The 11,970-nt window shown below is 40.3% G+C and overlaps 1 protein-coding gene across 1 annotated transcript in view; it reads left to right on the top strand.

Annotated features, from left to right (window-relative positions):
• The window catches only part of micall2a (mical-like 2a), a 16,454-nt gene extending 5,949 nt beyond the window's left edge, over positions 1-10,505 (top strand). The window contains exons 4-18 of the mRNA XM_058378444.1: positions 194-510; positions 1,431-1,558; positions 1,646-2,104; positions 2,444-2,616; positions 2,948-3,017; positions 3,989-4,137; positions 6,056-6,145; positions 6,230-6,286; positions 6,519-6,556; positions 6,653-6,776; positions 7,825-7,927; positions 8,164-8,237; positions 8,400-8,514; positions 8,805-8,851; positions 8,941-10,505. Of these exons, the coding sequence (XP_058234427.1) occupies positions 194-510; positions 1,431-1,558; positions 1,646-2,104; positions 2,444-2,616; positions 2,948-3,017; positions 3,989-4,137; positions 6,056-6,145; positions 6,230-6,286; positions 6,519-6,556; positions 6,653-6,776; positions 7,825-7,927; positions 8,164-8,237; positions 8,400-8,514; positions 8,805-8,851; positions 8,941-9,029 (2,033 nt within the window). The 3' untranslated portion in view covers positions 9,030-10,505. The remainder of the gene's footprint in view (positions 1-193; positions 511-1,430; positions 1,559-1,645; positions 2,105-2,443; positions 2,617-2,947; positions 3,018-3,988; positions 4,138-6,055; positions 6,146-6,229; positions 6,287-6,518; positions 6,557-6,652; positions 6,777-7,824; positions 7,928-8,163; positions 8,238-8,399; positions 8,515-8,804; positions 8,852-8,940) is intronic.
• The last annotated feature ends 1,465 nt before the right edge of the window (positions 10,506-11,970 follow it).

The following is an 11,970-nucleotide window of genomic DNA, read 5'->3' as shown; positions in this document are numbered from 1 at the left end:
TTTCTTGGAATGCTTTCCACAAGGTTTGAGAGTGTGTTTATAGGGATTTTTGACCGTTCCTCTAGAAGCAGAACGTTGCATGCACTGAAGTGAATGGAACACCTGAATTCACTGATTTGGAGGGGTGTCCCAAAACTTTTGGCAATACAGTGTAGTTACATGACTGGGTATTAATTTATTTGTATCTTCTCAGTGGGAGGAGTTGGAGGTGTCAAACGGCCGGCAGAGGACTCAAAAGAGGAGCCATCAGAAAAGAAGAATCTTCCTGTCACTGCCAAACCCTACAGCCCCAAAACACATCCAGTGTCTTCTTCTGTCTCTTCTAAACCCACTCCAAACCGTCCACCATCGCATTTCACTCAGAACAGCAGCGCAAACAAGCATGTCTCGACCCCTCTGACACAGCAGCGTGGCCAGGAAAAGCACCCCGTATCCAAAAACATCAAGACGACCTCTCCAAGCACTGATTCAGCATCCACGGTGAAAACCCCAGGCAGGAACGCTGAGAAGGTACAAGTGCCTCTCTTCTTTCCTTTCGTCTTTTTTTTCCCATAATGAAACTCTAATCGCTGTTTTTTTTTTTTTTTTTTAAGCAAGTAAGAATAATCCAAGCCAGTAAGTCATGCAGGGGAGAGTCACCGGTTTGCGCTGTGACTAATTTAATGCTTGGCAGCGATAAGCAGTCCTGGAGCTGCTGTGTGTGTGAAATGCATTTCAGGCTCTGAGCATAACGCATGTGTGTTGGCCCAATTTTAAACCGAAAAGTCATATATTTGAAGACAATTACAAGATGTTTACATGCTTAAGACTAAGCCCAGTAATAAAGCCTGTTGGTGCACACAGTTGGGGGTTTGATCTGATAATTTCCCTGCGTAAAGACAGCTGCTTTAATGAGCCACTTACTTACTAGGGATGTGCACGGTTATCTAAATAAACAAGATCCAATCTCATCTATTTATAATTTATATATTTGATGCAATATATATTTGAAAAAGGAGTTTTTTTTTATTATAGTGCATCAGGAATATCATGCATTATCCTATCGATTTTCATCTGATGCCAAGCTGCAGAGATTGTTTAGACACAAGTACCTCATGCCAAGCGAAACAACGACTTCTACACGGAGCTATATGTGGAAATACCAGCTATACTTCTGTCCCAGTGGAGAGAGTTATTTCTACAGCTCAACTAGCAGCACCTCGCTAACAGATTAACAGTGTGGGAATAACCATACATAATAGATAAGCGACATTAGCTCCTCCAGGTATTGTTATGTGTTTTGGACGGCCAGACATCAGTTAGAAAAAGTGATATAAATACCGCTCCATGCAAAGAGCAAATGTTTTAACTGAAAAAGATTTTGCGCTCCGATTTTGCCAACTCATGCATCTTTATCGATATTAATAAAGCTTGTTTTTTTCTCCCCGAAGCCTGTTTTAGTCGAGAGCTCCAATAAAACTGGCACCCTGAACAGTAAGTGTGCCGTGTGCAGGAGTCACGTTCACTTGGTTCAGAGACACCTAGTGGATGGGAAACTGTACCACAGGAGCTGCTTTAAGTAAGACTTTTTATTTTAAAGCAGTCGGTGTGATGATTCTTGGAAAGTGAACCGTATATGTAATCGGGTTTGAATCCTGTCCATTAGGTGCTGCGAATGTTCGGCTGCTTTACAGTCCGGGGCGTATACATCTGGCCAGCAGCCTGGCACGCTGCGCTGCTCTTCATCTCGCTGTACTCCGAACGGCTTTAAGTCTTCAGCTAAGCATAATGGGTCGGATGCGACTGGACTCGAACCTGAGCGCGGAAATGAGCCATCACCTCGGCAGCATTGCTCAGTTCTGACCAGCCCTGTGAAACCTATTCCCAGATCAGTTCAGCCAACTCCAGCACCAGAGCCTTGGACCGCTTCAGCACTAAGGACTCAAGCTGCCAGGAAAAGGTTTTTCCTTTCTGCCTCAGAGGCCTCTACTCCCCAGAACATCATTGCACCGAAGTGTGAAGAAGACAAGGAGCGAGCGGCGGCATTGATCTCTCAGAAATTGGCCGAAGGAAACTGCAACAATAATAACAAAGCTTATAGCTGTGGGCTCAGTCCAGACAACAGGTAAGAAAAAGTAGACGCTCAGGCAATATTTCATCATACAATATCACTCATGCTTTGATACAGTTGTACTTCACTGAGTTGTATATATTCATAGATCTAGCTACACACATTCTGATAGGTCAGGCATGAATTGATTTTATTCTCAGGTATTTATTATTGTGTAAAGAGAAACTGTGTCTCATTGAGTAATGATTTCAGGTTCAGGTTCTCTATCAGATTATGCCAAGTAGGATTTTGTGACTAATTCCATTATCAAGCATTCAGCTGAGCAGACACTGTGATGCAAGTGTAAATAGTAAATAATTCAGGAGATCTTTTTCTTTTTTTCCTCCCCCTCAGATCTGTTGAAGTCCTCAGCTCCGAGCAGGAGAGACGTGGCTCAGGCACAGAAGTCGAAACTGGACATTTGCGTATTTCTCTCACCAACACCAGCAGCACGGAGTCCCTGTGGCTGAGTGGCATAAACAAAGAGCACACCAGACCTCCCTCCTCTTCCCTCTTCATCGCCAGAGGTGCTGTTCGCGTGCCCATGACCTTTGCTTATATAGACTATGGTCTGTATTAAAATGCTTTTTAAAGGTTGCAGAGGAAATATTATTATAAACATCGGGTATAAGCAGAGAGGACGAGTGCAGACGTACGGAACGAGCCATATAAAAAAGCGTGTATTTCATTTAATCCACCACAATGAGTCAGAATATCTTGTGATGTTTTTTTTTTTCCCAACATGACCTGTAGCGTTCTGTATTTTTGTTCTTTGTACATTCCCGAACCGCTTTAAATAATATAATTTGATTATATATGACTCATGCTTGTTTGTTGCTTATATTTTTTCTCTGATAGCTACAGCCAAAGATGTGGGGAGCTGTGAAGGCCCAAAGCTGAAGACAGCTTCAAATGAACCAGGACTAAAGTAAGTTTAATATTCCTCGTTTATCTCTATCTGCAAAGCGTGGAATAGAAAAAGGGAAACGTCATTTGTGGTGTGACTAGGGACAGCTGGTATCAGTGACCTAGCTGGTCATTTAAATTCTAACACAAAGCATTAATAGACATGTTCACATGTTGGACATGCACATCAGAGTATTATTAGCAGTTAGCACATGCATTATTTAGGACTTTGGTTGAACCAACTGTAACGACTCCACCAGTAAGAAGAGAAGTGCACAGAATGGTATGAGGAGGTGAGGTCTACACAAACTGTAGAGTGATGCAGCCTCTCAGCAACAATCAGGTCAGGCAAGCTAGATTTGATCTCCATTTGGGCTGATGTTTTTTAGCTTTGAATGAGAGACTAAAACTAGATTAATGAGAACATAATGGCAATCAAAGTACAAATTACACTTAAAGGGAAAAAGGAAAAATTATATCTATTGGAGGACTTCTTAAGAAATCCTGTCATGAAGCCAGTTGGGTATTATGAACTTGAAACTCTTGGATGCAGCTGTCTATGTCTTTGTGTGTGTGTGTGTGTTGTGTGTGTGTGTGTGTGTGTGTTGTTATTATGCCATCAATTTTACCTTTTAATAAAATGCACTGCCTAAAACCAGTAGCTTCTTCGTCAACCTGTTGATAGATTTGTATATTTGTATATCATCCATCTAATAATCACCATCAGCTGTCACTCGTGCCATCAATGGCACTGATACCAAAGACCAGAGGTTCTGACCGCAGGGCCTTTATTGTCCCTAGTCTTTTGTTCAACTCCAATCTCCATTCTCATTGTGTGCTGAGCCTGAATATATTCCTTGTGCAGCCTTACTCTTACATCTATTATTCTTACATTGATGTGTGCATGCATGTTTCTTTCTCTTCTTCCTATTATTTTAAACATAAAGCTGAAGTCTCTTAAAGCTGCTTAATAAATGGCTGTTCTTCCTCCAGAACATTCACTGAGGATAATGTGACTCCTAAACAAAACAAAATCATCTGCAATGATAACCGGTTGAGTCACCAGTACGCTACTTCTGTGCCAGGCTTCCAGACCACAGACATTACTCCTCGTGCTGATTTGTACACTCAGAAATCTTCAGGTATGCCTCCTGCTTCACAGCCATCTGACTGACTTTTTAACATGACTTTAATCACTTTAATCAGTACTGCACTACTGAATGTTGGAGGAATTTCCCTTCGATGTGTCAGTATGGGAGCACCAAAATGACAAATGACATTAATAGGTTATCTAATAATACAACTAAGTATCAGATTTGGGTGAAAGAAGCAATGTCATCGATTATCGGTGATGATTGAGTTATATTGACTGATAAAGAAGAAGAAGAAGATCTGAATAGGACAGCTGACTAGGACTGTGGAGCGATATTATCGATTATCACGATATTAATAATCATATTTCAGTACATTTTAGATATTGCCCATCCCTAGTAGGTACAGAAATTAATTATGGACTATAATTTTCCTGAAACATTTTTTAAATTTATATTGATTGATGATGATTCCCTTGCAATAATCAGCACGCAAAAACGGATCACTGCTTAATAGAAACTTGCTAAATTTACTAGGGTTAAAACCAATATACCACTGGACTTACTTACACTTCCATTTTCCAGCTGTTTCAGTCATGTAAATGTTTTTATGTCTCTAATTGTGCTTAATGATATTTTGGTGTTATATATACATATATATATATATATGGAATGTATATTTGGTGTATATGCTGTTTTTATATCCATTGCCTGATTCGAGCTGGTCAGAAGCCATCTGTCTGTTTTGTTCTGAATGTTTTTGTCTTTGTCACGAAGGAGAGGAGGAAGCAGATGCGAATTGATGCGGTTGAGTGTTTTATTTAAAAGGTACTGGCAAACAGATCCAAAACGTGAATCAGTCGGCGTAAACAGTAAACAGGCAGGGGTCAGGCGATCAGGGACAAAACGGTAGCAGGAACAAAACACAGAGAACCAGGAAACAGAGCAGGATCAAAACCAGAGAAGCAACACGGGATCAGACAAAGGCTTGGGAAAGTCAGGAACGTGTTGGGAAAAGGATTTTTCCGACAAAGTCATATGTGCAGCAGAATGGGGTGAATTATGATACAAAATATGATTGTTTACATTAAAATGCAAAATTTCAGAAGAAAATGTAGTAAATGTGACTGCATGTGCTGTGGGAATTGTAGTCTGGGGTGGTTATGTGTGTAGGTTATGACCTGTGTAGGTTTTTTTGCGTGTGTGCAACCTCAGGGAGAAAGGCCATCAACAGTTAATGAGCAAATAAAAAAGAAGTTTTTCAACAATGACAGTTTTTTTGCATTTATTGAAATAATCCTTATGGGAGCTCTTGTTTTCCATGGCTGACCTGTTTATTGTCTGGCTGTTAGTACAACAGTTGGTTTCTGCATTTTTTATGACTTCTGCATGTTGTATTGGCTATGTCCAGTGTTTCTGCGGTGCATCGGATTGATTTTCTTTCTGTTCTCAGCCTCAAAATGGCTTGCTTTATCCCGTAGACAGCTCTCTGGTCTGTATGATGGTTTATCCTTTTTAACAACAATTACACTATGGGGAAATTGAAGACTCAAACTAAGAGACATCCAGGGTTATTAACTGTTTAAACAATCAATCTAACAGGACACATCTGGACAACAAGAAACAGTCACATGTTCCAATATTATTAAGTATTTGAAAAATGAGTGGGTTCAAATAAAGGGTGCCTGAGGTTGTTTAAGAAGTTAATAAAGTTGTTCAGCACATCTAGATGTAAATATCAGAAACAAAAGATGGTCTGGAAATGTAAATGATGGCATAATCATAAACATGATGACTGAATATTATTTTACAGTCCTCTATGAAACAAGAACCATTATTATGTTCAGGATTATGCCGTCATTTACATTTCCAGCCAACTTTCCATAAATCCTGCTCACAGTGGGGTTTTTCCCTAGCTTGCATACTTGGATTAGGATACAGTGAACGTGTCATTTCCTTTTACTTACAGGCTCTAAATCTGAGCGTTCCTCAGCAAGCTCATCACCCAGGTGTACGCTGCCATGTACAGATCAACACCGCGGAGGCCTGGCTGAATCTAGTAAGGTGTCACCTTTTACCCTCTGATTAAATTCACACGATGCCTTCAGGTAACAAAAGTCTGATGTGCGCTCTGTTTTTTTAGGTTGTATATCAGGAAATTACCAATCCTGTCCATCCCTCCAGCCTCTAGTGGATGACGGTGTGTACTTTAGACCTTCTGCTATAAAGCCAGGATGCTCTGACTCTGCAGCACAGTAACTTATTCTAATGGAAAATAATAAATGCCATAAAATTCATGAGTAACAATAAGTTAAAGAAGGTGTTCTGGGTATTAGTAGTATATTGAGATACTAATTTAAGATTAGCATTCTTTTGAAGATGACTAAGTATGCAGGGATTCTACAGTCTCTTCTGTTTCGCTTCTTCTGTAGCCGAAAACCCTTCACAGCCGGAAACAAAGTCACTCCAGGTAAGTGCACACGTGAGATTTCCCTGTCACCTTTTCAGCTTCAGGTCAGTGTTTTAAAACTATATCGCTACACACGCCATATTTCTCCTTGTGCAGATCAAGTCTCGGCACATACCAACGGAGCAGATCACTAAGGAGCTGCAGGAAATTGAGAACAGCCTGAGTGAATTGGAGAAAGCGGGAATTGACCTGGAGAGAAGACTACGCAGCTGTGAGGAAGGTAGGAAAAGAGAGAGAGAGAGAGAGAGAGAGAGAGAGGGAGAGAGCAGATTCCTCCTGCTGTTCATATTATTGCCTTCTTGATTCACCAGATCTTTTAGAACATTTGACCCAGACTATGAGCTTTTCTTTCTGCGGGCCACTGTGACCCAGCCTCATTGATTTGCTCAAAGTAATAGAAAATGAAAAAAAAAAAAAAAATAGCCTTTTAGGGAGCAGGGAATTGGCGCTTCATGCTGGTGGTTATGATAGCTGTGTGCTTTAATTGATTTTATAATGAGAAACGAATCTTGTTTTGAGAAACAGTTAGCTCATGCAAATTCTTTGTGGTTGAGTCGCACTGCACAAGCTTGTTGACACCAAGTCGACATAAACGAGATCAGGGCGACTCAGATGTGATGCAGACAGGATGTGTGTGTTTGGAGGGTTCGAGCCTCATTCCAAACCTGTTAGTGGAGCCGGTCCACCTGGGAGGTGGAATTCCGTCGCAGCCTTGAGCGGTGGGCGGCGAACAATAAAGAGGCGCACATATCCAGCAGCCAGAGCCAAATGAGGCGAGGCACGGGGGAAGCTCCCTGTCCTCCTGCGGGATTCTGGGAAGGAAATGGAAAGAGACAGCATTTTGTAGTCAGACTGATGGCTAAGAGGGGACAGGGACACCTGATTGGCTGATTTCAAGGTCACCACGGCCTGAGCTCAGTGATATCATCTGCGTGCCGTCGCACTCACCTATTCTGGACCAAATCGAGCCCGGTGCTTGATCGAATTACACAAACGTCTATGTGTGTGTGAGCTGTATCCAGACCTCAAGGCAATGTCAGTGGCACAACAGACATTTTGGACTGCATTATGGTGCTATATTACTTGTGGCGTAAAGCCCGACTCGTATTTCCAACACATACACACCAAGCATTTCGCCGCAAAATGGTTGTTTCCTCCAGAGCATATGTAATCACGATTTTTGCTTGGGGTGGCATGTATGTTCTATCTTCAGCCATAAGAGACTTTCACTGTCTTCCCCCCCCGTGTGACCTTGGCTTGTTTTGCAGAGGGCAGCGGGGACATTTTGGCAGATCCGTTGATGGTGGACTGGTTCAACCTGATTCGGAAGAAGCAAAGTTACATACGGAGGGAATCTGAGCTCATGTACATGTAGGTGATTATTTTACATCATTCCCCGATTAAAGGGATATCTCTTCCACATGATAACGTCTAAATATCTATCTACTACTATCTAAATACATTTTAATCTCAGCATGGTCTTCTGTTTGCGTTCTAGAGCTGTATAAAGACTACAGATCTTTAAATTTGAATAGGAATAAAATTCACTCGCACTCTCACGATTTATGTTTAACATGCTTTAAATTTTTCTTCTGACTTTTTAACAGAGCAAAAACTCAAGATTTAGAGGAGCAGCAGCCAGGAGTGGAAGGAGAGCTCAGGAGACTGATTAATAAACCAGGCAAGACTCAAAAAACATTTTTTTCCCCCAGTGGCATTGCTCCGATCGGTCGATGATTCTGAAGATATTTAGTGCGTAATGTAGTTACAGGGACAAGCTACAATATCTTTCGACAGTGCAGCACAAGGCTAAAGTGTCCGTGCGTGTGTATTTCCATCTCAGAGCATCTGAAAAGCCCTTCAGAAAGGAAGAGAGAGTCAGATCTCATGAAGAGGCTGGTGGAGATCGTCAATGACAGGAACGCCATTGTGGACGTCCTGGAGGAAGACAGACGGAGGTCAGATGTTCCACACCACACATCCTTTCTCCGTTATATCTGTTATAGATTTTAATAACACTTTTGATTTTGAATAATTAGCTGTGTTTTTGAATAAAGGCATCATTCACATGCTGGAGTCATTTAGGAGCTGTACTGTTTGCTGCACGAGACGTTTTTAAAAAACCGCTTTAATGCTGTCACTATGCCAAGTCTAATTATAATGTCCACATTTACATATGAACCAGATTATTTTGAAGAGCTGTTGAACTCGGATTAAACAGCATCGTTTTGTGTATTTGCATTTCAAGGGAGGAAGAAGAGGATCAGCAACTGAATGAAATGATGCACCGGCTTGGTAAGGGTTAGTTTATTCAACTAAGCACAGAAATGAACAGGAAGATGAAGCAAAAACATTATTTTTAGCTTCTCTCTTTCTCGGCCTAGGTGTGCGGAAACGAAAGAGCAGGAGGACGTCGTCCTTCTCGAAGGTGTTCAGACGCAGGAGTAAAAACGAAGGAAGGAAGGAAGAATGATCCGCATCCAAGCCGGGTGACTCGATGCAGCCGTCTCGGCACACACAACCGCTCGAGTTCCTCGAAGAAGCGTTGCAGGTCAGATTTTTATGGTGTTTATTTAATATAATAAAACAGAAAACACACAGTGCCTTGTTTGTGCTCCGTGGTTTACATCCCATCAGACTGCACTCAGCCACATCGAAAACATCTGTTTTAGTGTTTTTGTTTTCCGTACTTAACCTTTGCTTCATGCAGGTTTTACTTCATGAGGAAATGAGTTGGTTTAGGAGATAAAAAATTAACATTGGATTGGATTTTATTTTGTAGTTTGATGTACACTTGGAACATCAAACTTAAACATGGAATTGATATTTCTAATCATTTAATTACATTTATTTATTTATTAATGTATTATTATTATTATTATTATTATTATTATTATTATTGCTACTACCTTACAAAAATCTCTATCCCTATACATTCAACACAACTCACATACAAACCTGGCCAAACATCTTGCACATTTCTGTGTAGCTTCACTTTCCCTTTTGCCCTTAAGGTGGCACTACAGGCTCACATGCCCCTCAGAAGAGTATTTAAAAAAAAGAAATAGATAGACAGAAAGAAAGAACGCACCCTACATGCCAACTCTTCCACCCTTGCTCAATATAAACTCACATTTAGTGAGAAATCTTTAACTAAATCAAGCTGGCATTATTGAAAGTTTTTTATTATTATTATTATTATTATTATTTATTTTTTATTTTTTTTATTCTAAAGAGACAAATAATTAGTCTTGTTTTTTTTAATGCATTAAACAATGTGTGGATTGTGGTAACGTGGTGCAGATAAATGTTGTTGATTGCAGAAAGACTTGTGTGTTTATGCGCAGTGGAATAAATTGCGGGGAAAAAAATATTTTTTAGTGATTAAGCCGACTTTTTAAAAATACTTTCAATTGCATGCAAACTGTAAATATGTTGTTGTTGAACATTTTTACTATGTTTCTTCTTTTTTAATTACTTGGTATAATAAAAGTATAAGACACATTTTAATAGTTGTTTACTCTGTGTGTGTTGTTGCAGTTTTATCTTCTTCATTATGCTATAACCAAAACATTCACTTCTCCATTTCTGTTGTGAGATGGTGAGGTGTTGACAGTCCTCAAGGAGGGTCTCTGAACTACCCTACAAGTCTATAGAGATTTGGATATAGACTTCGTGTTCGCTGTTGAAGTAAGTGTGTGTGTGTGTGTGTGTGTGTGTGTTCATGCACACAGTTCCAGTATGAAAGTTGCCTGTATTCCCATAGAGTCTTCTTGGGGGATGTGTGGAACTGGCACTGCTCTATTTTCCAACTGAAATATCTCACAATTTTGGACAACAAAGTGTGTGTTTAAAAGTTGCTCCAGTTTTATCCAAAAGTTTTTCTTCTCTAGATGTAAAAAAATAAATAAATTTGCTGAGGCATGTAACTTCCTGCAGTATTTAAAAAAATCTGCACATAGATTAATTTGTTTTAACGAATCTGTTCTTTACGCAAATGATTAATCTTATTAATTATTCATTATTATCGATTTAAATTATTATTATTATATTTAAAATATGGATTGCTGGTCATTTATAATAAATTCCCTTTACTTAAATAGTTTTTAGCACTGACTGAATTTGTGATCTATTCTATACGTCCCTGAGGATTACCTCTCTCTCTCTCTCTCTCTCTCTCTCTCTCTGTCTCTCTCTTTCTCTCTCCCTTCCTCCTAATTTCACATTAAAATGAAAAGTGTGTTGGTTCATGTTGCTGTACCACTGGTCACATTAAAAAAAAAAAAAAAAAAAATACAGCATTCACACAGCCATAGTTTAATATGAGTTATGGTAAAATGCGTTGCGATAATTTACTCACATTTAATTTTGCTCCTGCTACTTATCAGCTACCCAGGCCCAATTTTTAAGACGCATGAAATTGTGCTCATGAACTTGGAACATGGTCTTTCTAGTTCAGAGGAGCCGGGATATGATGTTGGGCTGCAGAACACCAGGCGCTGATGCAGGTGACAGTCGAGACTGAATACGTGCAATATTAGAGTTAATTAAAGCTTTGCGCCCCATCTCCCGCAAATGCTCATGCTTCTGCAATTAAGAATCAAAGGCGGGGGCTTAGTGTCACAGGGTGTCTAATACATGGCTTTAACAGGAAGGGGACCTGATTTGCCCGGCTCCTAGCGACAAGCATTAACAACAGTCTCAAATTAGAGGGGCATTAATATTCATAAGTAAAACAATTCAAATGACTGGCGAAATGAAAATCCTCCGAGGTGAGCTCTCTCAACTCGCTCCGCCTGTGCCCATCAAACGATGTCATTAGGGCTGGAGTGCTTAATGTATACGGGGAAGCTGATAACGGGGATGACCACTAATGAAGGAATTAAGCACTATAGTGGTTCGAGTCACTTGGAGAGAAGCCCGTGCCATTTGGAAAATTCGTGGCTCTCGCTTAAAAAAAAAAGGTAGTCGCTGCATTTCTGTGTACAGATGCACACTGTGAGCTGTGAGTGCAATTGAAAAATCACTTTTGTTCATCAACAGGGCAAGCAACCACATATAATTAATTTAGAATTGCAAATTGACCTGTACTTATAATATGGCTATGATTAAGGAGGGAAAAAAAAAGAAAAAGGAAGAAAAATGGTCCTTAATCATGCTGGTTGTGATTCGTTTTGGATCTTTCTTAGGTGCTACAGTGCTTTTTAATTGCTGGGCTGCTTGTGATTCGTGACATTGTAGTTATTTGAAGTGTACTGGGACGGTCTATCCCTGCCCACACAGTTTAAAACGGGCCCACATGCCATGTGGCGTTCTGTTTGTCTTTATGTGTGTGTGTGTGTGTGTGTGTGTGTGGCACACGGAGACTGCCAGTGTCTCTGCCACTATCCTGTAATTATGATCCTTGAGGTAAT

The sequence above is a fragment of the Hemibagrus wyckioides genome, linkage group LG24 (genome assembly GCF_019097595.1).
Source record: "Hemibagrus wyckioides isolate EC202008001 linkage group LG24, SWU_Hwy_1.0, whole genome shotgun sequence".
NCBI classification, from domain to species: domain Eukaryota; kingdom Metazoa; phylum Chordata; class Actinopteri; order Siluriformes; family Bagridae; genus Hemibagrus; species Hemibagrus wyckioides.
The sequence above is the reverse complement of the archived record's forward strand: the minus strand, read 5'-3'. Positions and strand labels throughout refer to the sequence as shown.